Source organism: Emys orbicularis, chromosome 12 (genome assembly GCF_028017835.1).
Source record: "Emys orbicularis isolate rEmyOrb1 chromosome 12, rEmyOrb1.hap1, whole genome shotgun sequence".
Classification (NCBI taxonomy): Eukaryota; Metazoa; Chordata; order Testudines; family Emydidae; genus Emys; species Emys orbicularis.
In genome coordinates, this window is record NC_088694.1 from 32,520,794 (window position 1) to 32,545,623 (window position 24,830).

General features: G+C 41.4%; 1 protein-coding gene across 1 annotated transcript in view; it reads left to right on the forward strand.

The window, feature by feature from the left end:
• Nucleotides 1-24,830, forward strand: part of LOC135886676 (ubiquinol-cytochrome-c reductase complex assembly factor 1) — an 87,547-nt gene that overhangs the window by 13,566 nt on the left and 49,151 nt on the right. Inside the window, 1 exon segment of the mRNA XM_065414460.1 lies at nt 19,766-19,823. Within this exon segment, the coding sequence (XP_065270532.1) occupies nt 19,766-19,823 (58 nt within the window).

The window sequence follows — 24,830 nt, forward strand, 5'->3', positions numbered from 1 at the left end:
AGATCCCTAAATGGCTCCCTCAAGGATTTGAACTCACAACCCTGGGTTTAGCAGACCAATGCTCAAACCACAGAGCTATCCCTCCGCCTAGGGCCATCTGGAGCCTGAATGCGCGTGCACACACGCACACACGCAACCCCACCCCCTGACCTCTTGTCAAGGGCAGGGCCACCTAGAACCTGGAGAGACACTCCTCTCCTTTCCACATTTCAGGAGCATGGCTGGCTAGAACATAAACAGGCTTTGCATCCTACCCTCCCATACCCTGTCTTGGCACATAGGTTTAGAACTGGGACAAGCCCCTGGATAGAGGGGAAGGTCTTACTAGAACCGGAACACCCTTTTCCCTTGATGTATGGAAGTGGCTTGGACTGGGATGACCATTCTCCACTGTTGTGGGGGTGGGACAGCTAGATCCTGGAGACACAACTCCCTTTCTCCAGCCGCACAACAGGGCTGGCTGTTTGTCAGTGTGGGAAGCATGGTATTTTTTTCATGCTTATTTGAATTGTCGAAAAACCTGATGGGAATTGCATATGAATTTCCTAAGAACTAAGATTCACCATTAGCTCTGAAAACTTGGGACCTTTTCCTTTATGCACAAACATTCTCTTGGCTAAATTCTCTTTAGTTTTGGTATTTTATGTGCTCATGACAAGGGTTTTCCTTTTAATTTTTAATTGGGTCTCTGGCTTTATTTAGCAGAACATTTACTTAGAAAAATTTTACGGTGATGATAGTGGGTAAAATTTAGAAAAAAATTCAACACTTACTAATATTAATATTAGTAAGTGAAGACCTCTGTACCTTTCATCACAATGTAATTTTGACAGGTTTCCATGCCCTCTTCTATGTCCTGCTCCTGTCTCAATTTTGAACAGGTACACTTTTAGCATGGCAGCCATTTTGAATTTAATTTTAACTGGGGAGCATTAGGACTAAATGTATAAATAGTGTTTGTGCGGTTTTTTTTTTACGTTAAGGTCATTTTAAGGTATTTTTAAATAGGCTACAGCATAAATAAGCATTAAGCCCTTTTAAAATAATTTACAAAACAGAGGATTATCAGAAAGTAAGAGTTAGTTACATGGACAGGAAAAAAGGCAGAAAGAGAAAATAAAGGGGATTAAACAAGACAAAATGAGAGAAATTTAAAACAGCAAGATAGGAAAAAAAGCCTCCTAGCCTGTTACAAGTCAGATGGCAGAAAGAGAGAAAATAAAGCAGAGTAAACGACGCAAAGTGATAGAGGGTTTTAAAATAGCAAGTAAGGAAAAAAGCCTCTCACTGGTTGAATAGCAGAGAGAGAAATTAAAGTGGATTATCACAGAGAGAGCAAGCTTTAAAATAGAAATAGAAAAGCATCTGACCCCAATGGCTGTCATTAGTGAAATACCAGCAATTCCGGGACAATCAGCCTTGGACAAGCCACACCTCTTGGCTGAGCCAATCAGAAGATATTCTTTAGACACATCATAGAATATTAAAATGAATTCATTTTCCTGAACCAGTGAGAAGTTTGTCTAAAGCCATTGCCTTTTAGGGATTTGTGCTAGGAGTCTTGATTTTCCTTACTCACTATGAATGCAGCAGTTTTTTTTAGTAAGGATGTATCATAGCTGAAGTAATATGCCCCTTCCTGCAATAAAAGAACTTTTTAAATTCTAGAATTAGAACTGAAACGTCATACCCCTATTAGAGAGATTTCAGTAATATTTTCTTTTAAAAAAAGAATCAGATGAAAAATGCAGATTTTTGTGTTAGGGATATTGTGTAGACAGACCCCAGACTTTTTTAAAAATTGTGCTTTTAAAAGTTTGCCTAAATGAATTGCCCACTGTGCAAAAGCAACCCCAACCAAAAACTGTTCCAAAGACTTATTCCTGTATATAAAACACAGTCTAATTTGAGAGGCTAGTTTAAATAAGGTGACCAGATAGCAAGTGTGAAAAATCAGGACGGGTTGGGGGGTAATAGGTGCCTGTATAAAACAAAATCCCAAATATCGGGACTGTCCCTATAAAATCAGGACATCTGGTCATCCTAAGTTTAAATGAATTTGTGCGAGTTGCTAACCCTTTACCAGAGATAAGAATGCTATTTCTTCCTGACTTTAACAGAATTTACATTTTTTTTTTTAACATAATCACGCCAAGTACCGTTTTACAAATAAACTTTTAAAAGATTAGCATAAAAAGCAGGGCATTAATAAGTGCTTTGTAGCACATACTTCTAAAGGTAATGGGGAAAAAACGGCATTGTTAAATGTAAGTGAAGCAGCTTTGTAGATGTCTCTCACACACATTTTTAAAGGGAAAATAACCAAAATCCATGTCTTAAGGATATTTGTAGAGGGGTAGTGAAATAAAAATGATGTTTTACACAGGCTTATCATTTGTATATTGTGGAGAAACCCTTTGTGAGGGCTACTTTTTCCTTTTGCTAAAGAATTGTGTAACTTCAATAAGGGGGTGTTGTGGAATATCTGAAGAAATGACCGTCCTTTCTGCTAAAAAACTAACAATTGCAAAAAGAGTATTTTTAATAATAGGATTAAAATTTCTGTAACATCAGTTTACAGCAGAGGTGGGCAAACTATTGCCCACAGGACCCTCCTGGTCTGGGAGGCTAGCCCCAGGCCCCTCCCCTGCAGCCTCAGCTCACTGCGCCACCGGTGCAATGCTCTGGGTGGCAGGGCTGCGAGCTCCTGGGGCAGCGCAGCTGCAGAGTCAGGCCTGACCCAGTGCTCTGTGCTGCGCGGTGGCGTGGCTGGCTCCAGCTGGGCTGCGCGGCTGTAGTGCCGCCAGCCACCGGTGCTCCAGGCAGCGCGGTAAGGGGGCAGGGAGCGGGGAGGTTGGATAGAGGGCAGGGGAGTTCAGGGGTGGTGGTCAGGGGTGTGGATAGGGGTCGGGGCGGGGAATGGGGGGTTGAATGGGGGAAAGGGTCCCGGGGGGCAGTCAGGAAGGAGGGGGGGTTGGATGGGGTGGCGGGGGGCAGAGGGCCCGGGGGGGGGTTGGATGGGGGTGAGAAATGGGGGGGAGATGATAGGGGGCCACACCTGGCTGTTTGGGGAGGCACAGCCTCCCCTAACCGGCCCTCCATACAATTTCCGAAACCTGATGTGGCCCTCAAGCCAAAAAGTTTGCCCGCCCCTGGTTTACAGGATATTTGTAAAATGAAGGTTTTTGGGGGTAGTATAATATCACTTACATTTGCAGATAAAATATAAAAGTTTTTTAAAAAGACAAGCTATAGCTTTGTAACTGCATAAAGGAGGGAGATAAGGACTATTCCTATCTTAAGAAACATATCCCCTCCTCCTTTTGTCTAAAACAACTGTCTTTTGCAGCAAATTTTTTTTAATCACAGGATTAAAATTAAATACAATGAGAATTGAAATCAAGTGTTAGTATAGATTTTAATGACAAATTTTAAAAAGGCTTGACTGGTTCATTGCGTTTGTGTTCATTAATTCTGCACTGGATCCCAGCATTACACTATGTCCAGCAAGGAAATGCATCAAGTTTTTCACCTTGTTTGTGGCTTTCTAGCAAGACCAGTGTGGCTGGATATTTGCCTTTTAGGGCAATGCAGATCACAGTCGAAGTAAATCTACAGCTTCTTAGGATCCAGTTACAATTTCTGTCAGTTTTCTCACACACAAATCATTAACTACTTTTTTAACTTTGAGTACCTATTTATCACATAATTTGTTGTGGTTTGGGTTTTAATTCTGTAAGAGAACTGACTCAGGAAAGTTTGAGAGATAAAAATAATGCAAAACTAAGTGTGCAACAGCCCCGTTCTATTCCCTTAAACAGAAATTCCTCCTTATTTAGGGAGGAAGACCAATGGACTTTTGAAGTGCTAGCCCTAAACTATTGGCTAAGAAGGTTTTGTGTAAGTATTGTATATAAAAGGATAAGAACAGACCTGCTGATTAAAGATGGAAGCGCCTTGAAGCATGCCTCACAAACACCATCAGTCAAGCAGTTCATGAAGAGACATTGTATGAGCGTAGTTGAAGGACTTGAACACGCATCCCAGTGACACAAATGATGTTTGAGACATGGCATGGGAGTAGAGCAACAGAGATAGCTGCTGCTGAACAAGTGGGCACAGGGACAATGTGGAGGAGAAGCATGAGGCAAGACCACTGATCCAAGTTTTGTTTGAGACTCTGGACCCCAGACAGGAGACCACAGGAGATTCAAATAGTGGGTTGTACAGAGATGAGTCATAGGTATGCTGCATGTAAGAATGGTTAGGTGCTTGGACAGGACCTGGCCACGGTAGCTTAGTTGGCTAGAGCCTTTTGGATTGAGACCATACAGAGGCAATGTTCTTTGAAACTGCAAACTGAAGAGGTCTCTTGACACACAAAATAAAATGTTTTAAAAGTACATTGATACTTTAAAATTTTCAGCAGTTGAACATTGGTTTTTCAGATACCTTGGAGAATCTGGACACTGACAGCTTCAAAGGACCAAATGGATTGGGCCTGATCTGATCTTATCCAGACCCAAACAAGATGCTCAATAGGATGTTGAAAGAGAAGGGAATGTTTATTCAATAGGCATGTACTAGCTAACATTGAGGAAGAAATATGGTATCGAGCCTGTAATCCTAAAATCATTATGCAAGCAATTGTACAAGTTGATGTTAGGGAATCATCAAGCACTGTCTGAAAGAGAAGCAATTTAAGCACTGCCCAGGAGCTGTCGTAGAACCCCCAGCTAGAGGAGTCATGACTGTGTGAACTGGACTGTAGATGATGTGAACTATATAATCAAGAGAACAGTAGTAGTAATCTTACGTAGAAATATGTCAGTGTTTCTTCAACTGTGTCCAGATTTTTCTCTACATATATATCTCAATTTCTCAAAAAATGGTATTGAAAATTAATCCATACAAGGGTCCCAAAAACTAGTTTTTACATTAAAAAAAAACACCTGCATTTGACGATTTTGACGAATACCCTATTATAAAACACGCTAATACATTTTAATTTACAAATAGTATAGTTAATTTTGTAAAACTTTTTCATTAATCCTTTGTTAAAACAATTGCTTGAGCAAAAGAATGTCATTACATGACACAGTTTTGCAATTTTCTCAGATCCTTTAAATTATAATGCACACATTTGTGTATGAAATTCTGCTATTCATTTGTTTAAAGAAAAAAATACTGAAAATTCTCTAACTGGATTAAAACTAAAGGATGCCTCTGTATTACAAAATGATGCATTAACTGTGTTCTTAATGTCATGTTTAGATCCAATATGAAAAAAAGCTATAGTAGCATGATTTCTAATTAAAGTTCTTTTGTTGCAGGGGGTAAGGAGGGGCAGATTTATTCAGATATGCCATGGCTCTCCTTTACTGCAGTTTCACAATTATTTAGCAGATGGAAAGAATGGCAGTCATAAAGGCATTGCATCCCCACAATTTACAAATGATAAACCTGTGCAAACTGTCCTTTTTATTTCACTAGCCTGCTACAAAATATCCTGAACACATGGATTTTGATATCTTGAAAAATATGTACAGTAACTCCTCACTTAACGTTGTAGTTACGTTCCTGAAAAATGTGACTTTAAGCGAAATGATGTTAAGCGAATCCACTTTCCCCATAAGAATTAATGTAAATGAGGGGGTTAGGTTCCAGGGAAATTTATTTCACCAGACAAAATATTTTATATTTATATTTATATATATATATATATATATACACACACACACACACACACACACACACACACACACACACAGTATAAGTTTTAAACAAACAATTTAATAGTGGTACACAGTGATGATGATTGTGAAGCTTGGTTGAGGTGGAGGAGTCAGAGGGTGGGATATTTCCCTTACTGCTAAATGATGAACTAGCAATTGGCTGAACCCTCAATGGTTAACTCTCTCTCTACACAAGGCAGCAGGAGGGAGATATGCACATTTCCCTTAAGTACGCTGCCTTGTTAATTAGATCAGCTTGCTGAGAGGCAGCTGCTGCAAGTCCTGCTCTGTCCCCCCTGCTCTATGGGAGATGGGGTAAGCAGGGTGCAGGAGCGGGGGGGAGGGGGACACCCTGACATTAGCCCCCATCTTCCTTCCCTCCCCCCTGCACAGCAAGCAGGAGTCTCGGGGAGCAGCTCCAAGGTAGAGGGCAGGAGCAGCACATGGCAGTGGGGGGAGGGACACAGCTGAACTGCAGGCAGCTGCTGCACAGGGAACTTAGGGGAGCGGGGAGCTGATAGGGGGCTACCGGTCCCCCTGGTTCCAAGCCCCCACCAACTAGCTGCAACGGGCTGCTCTTCCTGCAAGCAGTAGACAAAGCAGGCGGCTGCCAAATGATGTTAGAAGGGAGCATTACACAACTTTAAACGAGCATGTTCCCTAATTGATCAGCAATGAAACAACGTTAGCCAGGACGACTTTAAGTGAGGAGTTACTGTATATGATGGCTACAAAACCATTACCAAACCTGAAGAAGAGCTCTGTGTATCTCAAAATTTTGTCTCTCTCGCCAACAGAAGTTGGTCCAGTAAAAGATATTACCTCATCCACCTTGTCTTTCTAAGCACTTTTGTATATTTAATCCTAATGCTCTCCATTAGTTTTTTTTTAAATGGCTATCGCACCAAAAGTGTACACATCCAAAAATGAGAGTGGGGAGTGGGACATAAACCAAGACGGGGGCTTGGAAACTTGTCAAAATTATATGGTGATGAAAGTTATAAAGATCTCCACTTCTAATATTAAACATAAGGACGTTTCAGAAAATAATTGTTGCCCCTTTGACGTGAGCAGTTAGCCAAAAATCAGAGCCTTGCAGAGTTGATTCCATTAGGATGAGAAATCAGTGTTATGAGTCAGGTGTATTTTGGGTGTAATCTTGTTTACAAAAAAAATACATGCTGTCACCGTTTGCCTGATCACAATAGAGATTTAGTAAGCAGTTTCCTTGCCCAGAATTCCACAAGTCTGCTGCTCTAATGAACTCTGGTCCCACAAAGTTCTGTCTCTGCTTCTTCTCAGGGTTACACTCACCATTCCGCCTGGCTTTCTGTTTCTTTCCAACATGCACACGCTGCAACCAATCTCCTAGGCACTGTGTTTGCAGCCACAGAAGGGCATTTATCTATCTGGGTCAGCTCATGCTTGATTATGCAGTTTAGGGATTTGCTGGTAGTTTTCAGTGTCTGTAGCTGTGTTTATTACATAAAGGGACTTGAACGCTCCTTTTGTTGAACCTAAAAAAGTGCTTGGCATACCCATTGGCTTTAATGAGGTCTGTTATTGTATCTAAGACCTTCTCCTTCCCCCCTGTCATGGCAGCACAACAAGTTCTCATTTTTCATTGTACCTGACTGATAGCGCTCAGCCTACAGTAACCACACCCAGACTTTACAGCATCCCACGGAGCTGTCTTTTTCCTTCCTCTTATGAACTGCATGTATGTTTGGTTTCTTTGGCTGAAAAGGAACTGACAGTTGGAGGCTGTGCAATTCTAATGATCCCTCTTCACGTGATGCTCACTCCTGAGAGGTGTAATGCTTTGACTTACTAGTTGGCTTCTGAATCTCTTGTCTTAAGCTCCGGGAGAAATTGTCTATAACCGGGGTCGGCAACCTTTCAGAAGTGGTGTGCCGAGTCTTCATTTATTCACTCTAATTTAAGGTTTTGCGTGCCAGTAATACATTTTAACGTTTTTAGAAGGTCTCTTTCTATAAGTATAATATATAACTAAACTATTGTTGTATGTAAAGTAAATAAGGTTTTTAAAATGTTTAAGACGCTTCATTTAAAATTAAATTAAAATGCAGAGCCCCCCGGACCAGTGGCCAGGACCCGGGCAGTGTGAGTGCCCCTGAAAAGCAGCTCGCGTGCCGCAGGTTGCCTACCCCTGGTCTATAACCTTTACCTTGGAAATAAAATTTAGTTCTTTGAAAACTGTTATATCTGACTGTTGAGCATCTTGGTGGGGTAGGAAAGGTAGCAGGGTGTTGCTCTGTGAGTTGAAATTCATCTGAATTTTTTAGCCATCTATAAGGTTCCTAGTTCATGGTATAATCCTTAACCAAACACTTGACCGGTAGGTGGCAAGGTTCCGTTCTGTTGCGGACAGCTTTGCTTGAAAAAGGACAATAAGTTTAGCTGCATTGAAATCTTAGCCCATGGCATTCTTGCAAGCAACAAATTGGGAGATCTGATTTTTCCAAAGTTCTAGGTATCTTTCAGTTTTTGCATGATTTTGGTTTTTTGGGTAAGTTTATCACATTTAACGGCTTGAAATTCCACTATCTTGCCCTTCCTTTATAACTTTTTAGTTAGCCCTGCAAGTTGGTAGCCTTAGCCTCACATGAGGTTATGGGAGATAGCAAATGGTCAGCTTGTACGTGTAGAGAGTAAAATAGTTTTTTAATAAAGTTACCCCTTGTGCAAGGGTCAGCAGTGGAAAATAGTACCAGGAATCTGAAAAGGTGTCTGCTTCATGTAGCTTGTCATGCAAAGCAAAGGAAGCTAATTGCACATTTTATCATCATTTATTGGAGGGTAGCTTTATTTTCCACTGATTTTTTTTCAGAAACTTTTTCTGATTAAAAGAAAAACACATTTAGCACTCTTTCCAAAGTTTTTCTGTTACATCCAACATAAATGTTCCAGTTTCATGTGTTTTAATTGTTGCTAGATGGCAGATCCTCCGAGTACTATATTTGATACTATGAAGTAAAACTTACACAGAACCTTAATATTGCATAATTGAGTATATACAATGTATGCGAGTTGGCATTGCTGTGAGACCTGCTAATTTAAAAAATGTGTATAGTAGATGTTTATTAACATGAAGTTGCATATCAGCCAGATCTTACAGAGTTTTCCAAATGCAATAGTGGCTCACCCAAGTCTTCTTTTTTATGTCATCTTCAACAATTTCTTTTCTTTGATACTAGTTCTCCAAGGTACACAAATTTTTCCACTTGTTCTAGTTCTTTGTCTCCAACTTTGATCTTTACTTCTTGTCTTCCACTTGCCATAGTTTTTTGGCTTCTCTTCTCCATGCTCTATTTGGATTTGGTAAGCCCTGGAAAGTTAGACATTTTGATAAAAACAAAAATCAGTGTACGGAGACAGTTGTCTTACCAATACTGCGATACATGTTGAAATATTGGAGTATGAGGAAGGCCAATGGATGTAAGATATTGACTGCAGAAATGAACTGGCTGAGGGGAATACTGAGAGTTTCAAGATGGCAGAAAATAAAAAACGAAGTGATAAGAAAATGGCTAGGGCAAGAAATAATGCTGTTACAGAAGATTCAAGGAAGCTGTCTGCGCTGGTTTGGACAAGAATGGACCTGGAAAAGATCCCATACATACCACTACGTATCAGTGTGCAAGGAACTAGACATCGAGGAAGGCTGAGGATGCGATGAATAGGCATGGTGGAGAATGACATAGCACAAAAAGGTTTAAAGGTAAATGAAGCCGTGAAGTTGGTACGAGACAGAAAGTGGTGGAAAGACTTCATTTGGCCCCATTGCTGCTGAGCTGATGGATGGACATCAAGAAGCACATCAACCAGAATGCAGTTAGCCCAGCTTTTGCCCTTGCCCACCAACAACAAAAGCAGCAAACCTAGTGAACAATGAACAGTTGCCAACCTAGTGAGCCGTGAACAGAAGGGAAGCAAACAGAGGGAGTTTGCCTGGGAGTTCACCTAGGGAGAGAGCCCACAGAGTTTTTGCCTTTCGGGCTTCTGGGAACAGTAAATACATCATCTGAAAAGACTCTTGATAGAGTACAAGGAAGAAAATATGGATTGTGATGGATCAGCTGTTGTGACCTGCACAGGATGTGTCATGTTTGTCTTTCTCCTGGAGGACAGAAGCGACTTCGTCTGTACAAAATGCAAGCTGGTCTCCATACTGGAAGAAAAGGTCAAAGGACTGGAAGCCCAAGTATCGACCCTGCATTGCATCAGAGAAAATGAAGACTTCCCGAATAGAAGTGAGGATTTGTGTAGCCTGATCTATGGATTATATATTAATTATATTGATGACTTAAGAATTCCTAGTTATTACTCTGAGGTTTGACTGATTCTCGTCCCAAGATCAGGCCCAGTATTGTCAAAATTACTGTTCATTTGGGAACCCTGATGTGCACTGTTGCAATACTCACACTTTAGAAACCTTTCTGTGTTTGTAATACTTTATTAATACATTTAGCAAAGTCACAAACACTCTAACCCAGCAAGGTAGAGATAACACAGAATATACATCTGAACCTCTATATACTTATTCCATCCCTTTCAGAACAACCTGAAATGTTAGCCATTATCATCTTCATTACCATCACCTTCCTCATCATCACCAGTGGCCATGATCCTGGTATCTGCCAAGGGCTACATCTCTCTCTCCTGCTCAGAGGCTGGGATACAACTCTTACAATACGTTATGCTGACGCCACTATTCCTAATGCCTATTCAGTGGGGGTTTCTCCTCTCTTCCTTATTTGTATTTCCTCACCTTACTAATGTTGGGGTGCCCTTCTCCTATAGGTTAGTACAGTGGTTCTCAGACTTCATTGCACCGTGACCCTCTTCTGACAAGAAAAATTACTACGTGACCCCAGGAGCGGGGACCAAAGCCTGAGTTCGCCCAAGCGCCGCTGCCCCAGGTGGTGGGGAGCCAAAGACACAGTCTGAGTCCCACCGCCCTGGGCACGGGGGCCAAAGCTGAAGCTCGAGGGCTTCAGCCCTGGGCTTGGGGGCCTGAAGCCCTTGGGCTTTGGCTTCAGCCCCAGGAGGTGGGGTTCGGGCTTTGGTCCTGGGTGGCGGGGCTCAGGTTACAGGCCCTCCTGCCCAGGCTTCAGCCCCGGGCCCCAGCATGTCTAAGGCCAGCCCTGGTGACCCCATTAAAACAGGGTCACAACCCACTTTGGGGTCACAACCCATAGTTTGAGAACTGCTGGGTTATATATTAATTATCTCAACTTATTACCAAATACATCAGTTTGTTGCCATGGTATTCTTGTGGTCAGACCTCTGCAGAGGTTCCTATCTTAAAATATCCAAAAGCTGGTGTTAGCTCATATTCCTGGGGTTGCCTGGTGTCAGTATGTACAAACTTCCCCCTTAAACACAGGTCCCAGGTCCCCAAAACTTAGTTGGGCCATTGATCTGTGCCAAAGTTTATAGGCCTCAAGCTTTATGCTAACTGCTAAAGCCAATGTCTTACAGGAGACAGGCCTGCTAAATAAAATAAATGCTAAAGCTAGGTCTATGGGCCACAGTCTGGTATTGTGGGCACAGCATGCCGAAGAATCAGAGAGGGCAGTGCAATGGGGACTGAAGAACAGGGAAGAAAACTGGTAGCGTGTGACCTCCTGAAGAAGAGGAGGAGAACCAGGGTACCCCCAACACAGATAGAGGTAAGCAACTGCTTTCAGGCTCTCTGTACAGGTAATATTGTTGATAATGCCTTGGAAAAGTCATCTGAAGAAGGGGTCAGAAGGGATGGGAGTTTTGTGACCACCACTTCCAAAAGGAGGAGCGGGGTGGCGGTGGTCGGGGACTGAGTTATCTATCTGCTGCCCAAACTGAGACTCCCTAGAAGAGTGCTGCTTACCTGGAGCTAGAATTCAGGATGTGACAGAGAATCTGCCAAGACTCATCAAGTCTTCTGAAGTTCTCCTAAGGTGCATTGGATTTCCATCTTAGCCAGTATATTCATCTACCAATATTTTTTCCTAAACCAAATAAATCTCAGCATGAGACCTCCTTTCATATGTTAGATGTACGTCGGACTTTGGCCTTTTACCTGAATAGGACCAAGCAATTTTGGAAATCACCTAAACTGTCTCCATCGCAGAAAGATCTAGGGGGGTACATGATTTCTTCACAGAGACTGTTAAGATGGCTCTCTGGATATATTACTGCTTGCTATAATGCTTTGCCTCCCCAGAGGATAACAGCACACTCTACTAGATTGCAGGCAGCTTCCACAGAGTTACTCAAAAACATTCCAGTATCTGAGATATGCATAGCTGCTACATGGGCCTCAGCGCATCCCTTTTCTAAATGCTATGCCTTCGTCCATGCCACCAGATCTGATGCTGCACTTGGTAATGCAGTACTGTCTTCAGTCTTGGACTTGATTCCGAAACTCCCTCCTCCCTGTGAGGATACTGCTTGGGAGTCATCTGAAGTGGAGCAACCATAGGGGCACTACTTGACGAAGAAGAAAGGGTTACTTGCTTTGTTCAGTAACTGTGATGTGTGTCCGTGTGGGTGCTCCGCTACCTGCCCTCCATCTCCTCTGCTTTGGACTGTGCTTCATTGGACATTTGGATAGAGAAGGAACTGAGGGTGGTTCACCCATGCAGCCTTGTATACCCTCAGAGCATGCCATGAGGTTGCACAGAGCTCAGGCATGGGCCAAACCGACACTGCTAATGAAAAATTTCCTATCAAGGTACATGCTCACCTGAAGTGGAGCATCTATAGGGAGACATCTTGAAGAACCACTGTTACCACACAAGGTGAGTAACCCTTTCTTCTGTTGTTGAGAGAAACTGGCCATACTGGTGTGTTGCAGTTTTTGTTATGATTGTGGTTTTAATCATGCGGAGAACTTGATCCTGCTCACATTTGTCAATGGCAAAACTCCAGCTCACTTAAATAGTACAGGATCAGTCTCCTAGAGACCTTAGATAAGCATCTCATGTCTTTCTATGTACTTAAACCAAATAAAGAATAGTCTAGTTAAAGGGCAATTTACAACAGGTTATTTGAGCCATCCTTTAGAAAATGCAAATCCAACCCTAGTGAAGCCAGTAAAAAGAAACATAAACAATGGCAGATAGTTTGTAAAGTGGGAATTAAAAGTAGGGAGCTAAGAGGGATGTTGAAGAGCAAATAGAGACATAAAAACATAACAAGAAATTCTTTAAGTATATGAGAAGCAGGAAGTCTGTGAGTATTGATGGGTGCGCTGGACCACTAGCGGGTAAAGGGAGCAACTAAGGAGCACAAGGACATTGCAGAGAAGCTAAACGATTTCTTTGCATCAGTCTTCCCCACAACTGATACTAAAGAGATACTAACCTGGACCTACTCTTCAAGTAAAAATTAGAGGACACTTTCAGAGATTGAAGTGTCAGGAGCATGTGCTAGAACAAATGGATACATTTTCAGAACAGCAAGTCAGTAGGACCAAATGGTATTCACTCTAGAGTTCTGTGGGAATCGAGTGCTTGAGCTGCCTCGAGATTGAGGTGCAGTGCATTTGGCTGTACGTAAACATGTTTGTTATTGGATTTGTTTTTCCGTAGCACTTAGTCTCAGTCGTGGGCCAGGACCATCTTGTGCTAGGCATGTGCAAACACATAGATACAGAAAGACAAGGGGAGCACAAGGAAACCATGAGACAACATTGGTCAGTATGATGGGCAGCTTCTCAGCCTACCAGATGCCTATCTGTTAGGTTTTTTGTAAGCAACATGGCAGAGGAGAGTTTTAAGGAGGACAGTGAGGTAGTTTTGTACATGTTTACAGGGAGCTCCTCTGATGTGTGAGGGGCAACATGGAAGACAGCATGAAAGTGCTAGTTTGAAAATTTAACAAGTCATTGGGAGCTGACATCTTGCTATCAGGAGTAGATGTTTGATTGTGGCCAGTTTACCAAGCAGTGGGTGATCCTGGGAATTGCAGACCCATAAGCCTACTTCAGCATCAACTAAAATTGGTTAAAACTAGAATTATCAGATTTCTTTAGACATGATATGGACAAACCAGCAACAGCATCTGTAAAGGAAAACTGCCTCTCTAATCAATTAGAATTCTTTAAGTACGTCAGCAAAGTAATGGATAATGGAGAAACAGATGTTGTAATTGACTTTGCCAATTTTTTTTAAAATTCTAAGTCCTCAGATGGCACAAAATATTTAGGTTAGCCAAGATTTGAGAAATCTGTGGGGAACTTCTGGGGGACATAGCCAAGGTAGGAAAATGGGCAGCATGAAGGGAAATGAAATTCAGTGTTAAGTGCCAAGTTAGTGCACATTGGAAGGTCTAATTTAAATTTATCATACACATTGTTGGTTTCTGAATTAACTATAGAGACTCATGATAAAATTCAAGGTATCCTTGTGGACAGTTCAATTCAAAACCTTTTTGCAATGCACAGCAGTGATAAAAACAAAAGTAATACTGAAAATATCATTCCATTATATAAATTGATGATAGCGCCTCACCTGGAATATTATGTTCTGTTCTAGTTATATATATATTTTAAAAAGAGCAGAAATAGAAGGGGTCCAAATACAGGTAGTGAACATTATTAGACGCATGGAAAGACTTCCATATGAAGAGCGATTGAAAAGATTGGGACGCTTTACCTTCTGGGGATGAAAAGAGGGGAAATGGTATAAATATGCAAAAAATGAACAGTATAGAGAAGTTAATTAGGGCTCTTCTAGTTTCCCTCAACTAGGGGGTCGTCCATTTTGGATCTGCTTTTGACCAACAGGGATGAACTAGTTGTGAATGTAAGGTGGTCGGGAACTTGGGAGGAAGTGATCATGATCTGATAGAATTCAAGATCCTATGGAAAGGAGGGCATGAGAACAGCAAAACAAGGACACTGGACTTCAGAAAGGTGGATTTCAACTGACTCCGAGAAATAGTAGGCAAGGTCCCATGGAAAGACCAATTAAGAAGAAAAGGAGTCGAAGGGGGCTGGCAGTTCTTAAAAGATGTAATATTAGAGACTCAACATCAAGCTATTCCGATACAGAGGAAAGATAAGAGCCAGTGTGGCTGCACAAGTAGCTTTTTAGCTATCTAAAACCCAAAAGGGATACTTACGGGAAATGGAAGGAGGGGCATGTCACCAAGGAAGTATATATGGGAATAGTGCAAGCGTGTAGGGCCAAAATCAGGAAAGCCACGGCAAAGAATGAGTTACAGCTGGCAAGGAATGCTAGAGACAACAGGAGGGGATTCTTCAAATATGTTCAGACAAAAGAAAGATCAAAGACCATGTGGGTCCGCTGGTTAACCGAGAAGGTGAGCTGGTAACAGAAGATTATAGGAAGGTGGAGCTGCTCAATGCCTACTTTGTTTCAGTCTTCTCACAAAAAATAATGTGATCGGATGACAAGCGAAGTTACCATAGACAATAAAGGGGAAAGGATGCAGATCGGGATAAGTAAAGAACATGTCAGCGGTCTTCTGACCAATTTGAATGAATTCAGATCAGTAAGGCCTGATGCTATTCACCTGAGGGCACTGAAGGAATTAGCTGAAGAAATCTTGGAGCCACTGGAAATAATATGTACAAACTCATGGATGACAGGAGAGGTCCTGAAAGATTGGAGAAGGGCAAATATAGAGCCCCGTCTTTAAAAGGGAGGAAAAGAGGAGCCAGGGAATTATAGACCAGTCAACCTGACCTCGATACCTGGGAAGCTAATAGAGCAATGTGTAAAACATTCAGTTTGCCAATACCTGGAGGATGAAGGGGTAATTACTAGCAACCAGCTTGGATTTACCAAGAACAAATCATTTCAAATCAGCTTGATTTTCTTCTTAGACAGGGCAACTGATTTGGTGGATAGGAGGAACGCTGTAGACATAATATATCTGGACTTCAGCAAGGCTTTTGACACAGTCCCACATGATATTCTGATAAGTAAGCTGGCGAAATGCAGGCTTGTCATTAAGTGGACACACAATTGGTTAAACAACCGCAAACAAAGAGTAGCTATTAATGGAATGATGGATTTGGAGGGAGGTCTCAAGTGGAGTTCCACAGGGATCTGTTCTGGGTCCGGTGTTGCTTACCATCTTTATTAATAACTTGGACGTAGGAATAGAGAGCATACTGATCAAGTTTGCAGATGACACAAAGCTGGGGAGGTTGCCAACACTTTGGAGGATAGAGCTAAAATTCAGATTTCAGAGTAGCAGCCGTGTTAGTCTGTATCCGCAAAAAGAACAGGAGTACTTGTGGCACCTTAGAGACTAACAAATTTATTCGAGCATAAGCTTTCGTGGGCGAAGTGGGCTGTAGCTTATGCTCTAATAAATTTGTTAGTCTCTAAGGTGCCACAAGTACTCCTGTTCTTTTTGCTAAAATTCAGAGGGATCTTGATAAATTCAGCAAAGACAAATATTAAGGTGCTACACTTAGGGAAGAAAAAACAAATGTACAAATACAGAATGGGGGGAAACTGGCTTGGCAGCAGTACTACTGAAAAAGATCTGGGAGTTGTGGCTCACAATCTCAATGTAATGCAATGCTGTTGCAAAAAAAGCAAATGCAGTTTCAGCTTGCATTAACAGAGGCATAGCATGCAAGTCACGGGAGGTGATAGTACCGCTCTGCTTAGTGCTGGTTTGACTTGGGGACTTCAACAGCTGAGTCAAGGGAGAGAATTATTCCAGGAGTGGGTGGGTCAGCTTTTGTGGCCTGCATCATGCGGGAGGTCAGACTAGATGATCATAATGGTCCCTTCTGACCTTAAAGTCTCTGAGTCTATGAGACCTCAGATGGAGCACTGTGTCCGGTTTTGGTCACTAATGTATAGAAAGGATAAAGAGAAACCAGAAAGAATCCAGAAGTGAGTGACAAAGATGATCAAAGGGATGGAATGCAGCCATGTGAGCAAAGGCTGAAGGAACTGGGTATGTTTAGTTTGGAAGAGAGAAGATTAAAGGGGGATTTGATAGTGGTCTTCAGATACCTGAAAGGCTGCCATAAAAAAGATGGAGAAAAGTTGTTCTCTTTTGCCAGAGAGGGCAAGACAAGAGGCAATGGGTTCAAACTACAGCACAGCAGATTGTGGCCTTGGCTACACTGGCAATTCACAGCGCTGCACTTGCTGCGCTCAGGGGTGTGAAAAAACACGCCCCCTGAGCGCAGCGAGTGCAGCGTTGTAAAGTGCCAGTGTAATCAGAGCCTGCAGCGCTGCACGCTCCCTCGCAGCGCTGCAAGCTATTCCCCTCGGAGAGGTGGAGTACTTGCAGCGCTGCGAGAGAGCTCTCGCAGCGCTGGTGGCGCGACTACACTTGCGCTTCACAGCGCTGCCGCGGCAGCGCTGTGAATCCGCGAATGTAGCCAAGGCCTTAGATTAAATCTCAGGAAAAACTTCCTAACTGTAAGAACAGTGGGACAATGGAACAGACGCTTCGGGAGGTTGTGGAAGCTTCTTTACTGGAGGTTTACCAAAGGAGGCTGGAGAGCCATCTGTCTTGGATGGTTTAGACACAACAAATCCTGAATTGTGGCAGGGGTTAGACTAGATGACCCTTGCAATCCCTTTTAACCCTATGATTCTATCATACAAGAATAAAGGGTCAAAAAAATTTGAAGGCAACAAATTTAAAACAGTAACATCATTTTTTTTACAAAATGCATATTTAATTTCTGGCATTCATTGCCACGAGGTATGATTGAAGCCAAAAGGTTTGTAGGAGTCAAAAGAGGATTAGACATTTGTCTGTCTCTCTCATTCTCTCTTTCATCCTGGAGCATCTTTCAGAGATGGGGAGAAGTACAGTGTCGCCACTCATTCCAGTCCATGGCTTCTTCCTCCATTAAGCCCAGCCATGGTTATGTTTCTGCATATGATGTCCTGCCATCTAGATGGTAGTTGACCTCTAGGTGGGACTGACCTTGGTTGTGCTTGCATTATTTTGTTTGTCATCCTGTCATCTGTTTGTCATCTGCAGTGTCCCCACCATTGTAATCTTTTTGATTTTGTAACCAATCTTATACCCTGATTTCACAACCTACTCTCTTTCTAACTTCTTCATTGGTCTTAAATTCATACCATTTTACACCTGCCATCTTTTGAAGAACTCTCTGCCTTCAGCCTTATGATGGCTACTTCCAGACCATAGAACAGTGTTTCTTAACCTTTACTGCACCCCTTTGGTTCTCAAAATATGTTCTCGCACCACTTATCAAAAATCAAAATATGTTCTCGCACCCCTTAAACCTAAAAAATATATTCTCGCACCCCTTAAACCTAGATATATTTTTTGTTTGTATGTTACAGTAATCGTTAAATATATAATGTTAATAAATACATAGGTTTGATGAAACAAAGTAGTTGTACTTCTGTGCCTGTGCTTAATTTGTGTTTTCGATGATTTACCTTCTAAAAAAATCTGGCATGTCTCACACCCCCAAAAGGGCATCTTGCACTCCCAGGAGGTGCGTGCACCCCAGGTTAAGAACCACTGCTATAGAGTATTACTGTTAGCTATTTATACAGATAATGAACACATAGTCAGTTACATTAGATACAATGAAACTAAATTGCAGCCTTGAGGAATCTGTCTGTACAGGATCAAGGATATAAAAATAGTCCCAGTAAACAGGTTGTTGAGTTAGTTTTGTAACATATGTGGCATATACAGAATACATGACAGTGTGGTATGGCATAAAGGTTTTATTGACACTCATTTGGGATTTGCTGATACTGAAAACTCATGTTGTTAAAATCTTTGTACTACACCATTCTGTTTTCTCTGCATAATATATGGTATGCAGAAGTGAACAAAAATATATGAAAGATTGCATTTAACAAGGAAAGCAAAATACATATTTTTCAGCGTGGCCAAATTAACACAGCAGAAAGAACCTTTACATTTTGGAATTCCTTAATTGAATGCTTGGTTCCACAACCTGAATGTTGCATTAACATTAGCTTTTTGCACTTAATATAGAAAGGCACCTAGTGTATCAGCAGGTCGGGTTCTTAATTTGCATGTGATTAGTCGCTGTGCTTCTAAAACTCCCAGCTGTTTGTTTACTTTAATTTTCCCAGTTTATAGACTAGCTGTTAGGATCTCTGGGCATATGAACAATGAAGGATTTAAAATACCCAAATAGTAAATAATCAAATTGACATGATGTCAGAGATGTTTCAGAGTAGTTGTACTTGATGTCAGAGATGACACTCAAAGGACTTCCATAGCCTAATGAACCCCTTCTTTCCCACCCCTCCAGAAAAAATTGAGAGTGAAATTCTCCCTTGTGCAGAGACCCACATGAGGTCTGTGCATCTTTGACTTACGTGGTGCATAGGCTTTGTATGGCCTGCTTTATAGAGTTGAACTTTGTCTTGGGTAAACAGAAGAGCCTGTCAGTGTGCTCTGAATGTCAACATACTCTACTTCTGTCAGACCAAGGGAGGAAGTCTGTTCCAGAACATGAGGGGCCTTGACATATGCAGACAGGCAAAAGAAGGAACTGGTAGCAAATCTGTCCTAACTGATCTCAACAATCAGGTTAAAGCATAAAGAGTGAGACAGTTTCTGAATTAGCAGGTGTGAGGTCTGAGCACTGAGATCAGATTAAGAGGTATGGGATGGATAGAGGTCTTCTCTGTGCTAATAGTTAGACCTGGAAAAAGAGATGGGTCTTCCTTATTATTTTGTTTTAACATTTACAACGTGGTAGCACCTAGAGGCCAGCCAGTCTAGGTGCTGTCCAAACATACAGTAAATGACAATTCCTTCACCAAAGAGTTTGCAGTCTAAAAAGTGAGTAAAATTTGTTTTCGGAGCTTTCTGTGGAGTAAAACACAAACTTTTGGAAGTAGATCTAGGCAGGATCTTCTGATATATGTTTAGTGTATGAAACAACAATTTAAAGTACAAAAATATATTTAAAGTAAGAACATTTCTTTAAAATGTAAAAATCAATGGAAAACATCTTGCAATTTTTCTGTGTTTTGTTTTGTTTCTCCTAGGGTGCCATATGCCTGATACATTGAACTCTTGGTTTCTAATAGCCCAACTTCATGTCTGGTAAGTGAAAGTTATAATAATAAGTTGTTTATTTTCATGATGCAGACTGAAGCAATCCTGTCAGGTCAAAAAGCAGTTCCATGGTTATGACAAGAAACATTCTATTTGTTTTGTTAGCTTCTGTGTTTTACCAAATTTTTATTAAAGGTCAAACAGACCCAAAGAGAAACTAATATTTGTAGTATTCTCGAAAATCCTCAGTAGCAGAAAGAGCATTGCCATGAGCTTATCAAAAAGCCTCACTCAGGCTGGATGGAAAACTCTCATTTAGCTGTTTTAGGAAAAGTTTACATTTACGTAAAAGTGGTTTAAATTGTGAGAATTTGTGGTGATTTTAATTGCTGGCTGTCAGAAACCTTTAACAAATTATAGCACTGACATTTACACTTGCACCTCTAAAATGGCCGTGCAAGTTCAGTAAATGCCAGATTGGGTGCATGTAAAAATATTTAATGCCATAAGCAATATTTTTTCTTCATTTGTGAAATAGCCAAAAAAAATCTAATTTTCATCTAACATAACACATTCGAAAAGGTCAGAGGGACGTAGCAGGGACACACAAGGGAATACAGTATTTTCCAGACTGCCAGTTCTCTTAGGAGCCTAACGTCTGAAGAATTAAGTTTACTACTGTAACCTATAGGAGCTATCCACAGGCCAAAAGGAATTTCTGGGAAGAAATAGTCACTTGGCCCAGCAACCCTGTCCCCCTCATTTTTCTGCATCTCTTATTTCCCGTCTTTCCCCCTTAATTTCCAGACTCTGAAATGTATTGAGAGTCTTTGCATCTTACTTCCTTGGCAGCTTATTCCACTTAAAAAACTGTTAACATAACATTTGAAACCTGTATTGGATATATATGAATATGTTGTGTGATTATTTAATGAAAGGCCCTATTGTATTGTATCTTTTTGGTCACAGAGTTGGGATTAGTGTGGGCACCTTAAATAATAATTTCCTGACTCTTTGGGTTTAAATTTTCAACCTAAAACTATGTTCGTACTCTGTTACCTTGCTTTTTAAATATGTGCGAATCAGACTGAGAAACAACTTTGGGCTTAAAACAAAGAAACCCTAAAAACATTTAATGGAAATATTAAAATTGCCTCTGTTTGCCCTTCCCTTAATTTCCCTTCCATTACCTCACTGGAAGATTCATTCCCCCCAACAGTATAAGCAGAACCTCTTGCAATTATCTGTGTGGGTAGCCAAAGTGCTGGAAAGAGTTTATCTTCAAAGGTAAGGCTGCTACTGCTCCAAATAGCCTGTTGTTACTTGCAGCTAACCGTAGGCACATGTGGCCTCCCAGATCTTCACCCAGTCACATGCTTCTCCTTTTCACTTCCAGTCCGGGTTCTGCTGTACCCTAAGATGTTTGAGGTTCTTTCTGAAGATACATTGGCAGTTTCTTATATTCTTCTATTTTAGAGGAAGGGGAATTCATGGTGCTTTAACGTGTGTCTTGCATTGTCCATCAGCCTTCTTTAGTATTTCTTTCCATTGCACCTTCATTAGATTTAATTCCTTAAAACCTGTTTTCCTTATATCTAATGGTCTTATTCTGCTGCACATTCTCCTCCTTGGTCCGTTCCTATCCCCTAATTATATACAACTCTAAACAAAGTTTTTTCTCTTTCAAGTACTTCAGGAAAATTATGTATCCTGCTTAGCAATGATTTGACCAAACAGTGCATATTTAGCTACTTTAATCTTTCCTCCTAATTAATTGCCTTCAGCCCTCTGTTAATTTTGGTTGCTGGTTTCAGATTTCTTTCCAGTCCTTTGACATCGTTCTGTTATTGGAGTTCCCATAACTGAAAACAATATTCCAAGGAGGGTGATTAGCTTTTATGCTGAGGGACTATGTTGGCACAAGACCAAATGGGTATAAACTGGCCATTTGTTCCTGGATAAATGTCTGATTATGCCTGAAGTCTGATTGAGGAGATGGTGAGTTTCCTCGGGCTTTTTCTTCAGGTCCTATTCTCTCCGGTCCAGACCTGCCCAAAGTTACACTCCTTGTAGTGGCAGTCACAGAATCAGTGTCCCTGTTGTCCACGGGAGTCATTATGTCTGTCCCTTGTCTTCCGGCAGCTTGTCTTACCTTCTTTCTGAGTAGCAGCAAGCCCCTGCTCCTATGTAGGTGTGGGACAAAGACACTTAAGGGCATAAGCCTATTGTCACAGGGAAATCTGACCCATGGACCTTGAGGTGTGTTCCTGTGTGAGGTGTGTTCCTCGGATAGCAGTCTGCATTTTCTACCACCACTTTTGGGTCCTTGGCTTATTTCCTTCTCTAGCATATCAGGAGCCATCATTCCCTTCGTAGAAGGCCCCTGAATGGCTTGAGTGACCAGATAGTCCTCCATGAGATATGTGGCCTCAGCTAGGGTTACTGGCCATTATCTGCAAAACCAGTCTCGACCAGCGGTCAGAAGAATCTGTATGAACTGTTATAGGACTATGAGTTCAGCTACCTGGAGTCAATATAAAATCCCAGGCAAAAGCTTCAGTGAGATAGATTTTAAGTTCTAAATACTATGATCTCTATTAATTTAAAGCATTGTATTTATTAAAATAAAAACATAATATCCTTCCTTTTGAAAGTCAAGGAATTCAGAGTTAAAGTTCTAAAACCAATGTTTTGAAAGTGAGAAAACCTTTGGCTTAGAAAGCTTGGGAATACTCAATTACAATTTAACAATAGCTTTAACTCTGCCACTTCACTCTGACTTATTTTCACTGTACTTATGGGAAAACCCCACAAGTTGTTACACAAACCAAAGTCTGTCTTGTTTTATATGGATTGCAATAGGATTTTTTGTTGTATGATGAAGTAATAGGCTAGAGGGTGGCTCACATCTCAGGCTCATTGGATGAGTAAGGTTTTGATTGCTCTGGCTGGTATATACAGGGTAACTTGGAAGAAGATGGTCTGTAGCCTGTGTCTGAAGCATTTGATCTCAGACCAGTATGGGAGGATGAAAGAAAGGGTACTCATCAACTGTTGTTCTTTGAGAGTCTGCACTCACCCTACCTGGCCACCTTCCACAGCCCTCCAGCACAGACACACCAAAGTGAGAGCTGCACTGACAGTTGAGAAGTGAGTGTCGATTGCACTGTGGAAGCTTGCAGCACCAGATTGCAACTGGTTAGTTGGGAATCAATTTGGAGTCAGGAAATCCATGGGGGAGGCAGTTGTCATGCAAGTGTGCAGACCATTAAACGCCTCCTGCAACATAGGACTGCAACTCTGGACAATGGGAAGGATATAGTGGATGGTTTTGCAGCAGTGGGGTTCCCGAACTGGGGTGGGGCGATGGATGGCACGCTTATCCCTATTTTAGCACCAAACTATCTTGGCACAGAGGATGTCAACAGAAAGGATTACTTTTCTATGATAATGCAGGTGCTGGCGGATCACCGGGGACATCAGTGTGGGCTGGTCAGGAAAGTTGCATGGTGCATGCATCTTTAAAAACACAGAACTATTCAGAAAGCTGCAAGAAGGGACTTTCTTTCCCAACTGGCAGATTACCACTGGGAATGTTGCAATGCCAGTAGTGATTGTGGGAGACCCAGCCTTCCCCTTGCTCCCATAGCTCATGAAGCCATACACAGGCCACCTTGACAGCACCAAGGAGCTCTTCAACTGTCAGCTCAGCAGGTGCAGAATGACAGTTGAATATTCCTTTGGTTGTTTGAAGGGTTGCTGGCATTGTTTACTAACAAGATTGGACCTCGGTGAGAAAAAAAATCTACATATAGCTGTCTGCAGTGTCCAGCATAATATCTGTGATACAAAGGGGGAAAAGTTTCTGCCGGGGTGGAAGTGGAGTGTGTGTCTGCTGGTTTTGAACAGCCAAATACCAGGGCTATAAGAAGAGCTCAACCATTGAAAGACCATTTTAATAGTGAGTAGTGTGTGTTGCTGTAGTGTGCTCTACCTGGCCTTGCTCTTTTGCAGTGTGGTATGAATCTTGTAGTGATTGCTGTGTACATAGCAATATAACGTTGTCAATGCACCTATTAATATTATCTGTGATTGATGCTATGGGTTCTATGACAAAATGAAGTAACAGTAAATTGGTGGGTGTCAGACCTGCTCAGCACCAGACAGCATATGTTGTGAACTAATAAAGATGAATTTTATTCCAAAAAATAGAATTTTATTCTGTAACATGAACCAGGTAATTAAAATAAAATTAAAACTTAATAAATAAAGGGAACAGAACTTATGAAAGGGAAAGAACACTCCATTTCAGGTACAAAACTTCAAAAATGCGAGGGCCTTTAAAGGGGAAGGGGGGCTCCTGTCTACCAGATCCCTCGGCAGCAGAGTACAAAACGGTGACCAAAGCAGTCAATGTGGGGCATTGTGGGAGAGCTCCTGAAGGCCAGTAAAAGTAGATGCAAGTAACACAGTGTCTACACTATCACTGCATTGATCTAACTGCATCGACTGTGGCTCTACACCACTCGGGAAGATGGTGTTAGTATGTCAGCGTAGCAGGGCACTTACGTCAGCAGAAGCCAAATGTAAGTGAAGACACATCTACAGCTAGGTTGATGTAAGCTGCCTTGCATTGGCCAGCCATGTAGCATAGGCCAGGCCTTGGTGTATTTGTCAGATAAATCCTTAAACTGAAGCTTTGGTGGTCAGATGTGAAATGACTGTTACTTAATTTGAAACTATTAGTTTAACTGCTGATTGATGGTGTGAAATTTAATTTGTATCAAGTAGGTTAATGGTGATTAGTCAGGTATAAAATCAAAGTTATTGTCTTTTAATAAGATTAAAGAGCGTCTAGCTGTATTTCACTCACTGGAAATGCAAAGATTTTAAATGTATTTTTGTGTTGGAATTGCATGGTTGTTCTAATCCAGTTTATTATTTGGCTGTAATAAAAGTTTTGCAGTACAATTATTTCTTCATTGTATTCATCTAATTTATTTTGTCAGGCAATATGATTTTGCCTAGTTTCCTCACTACTAACTTCAGGATATT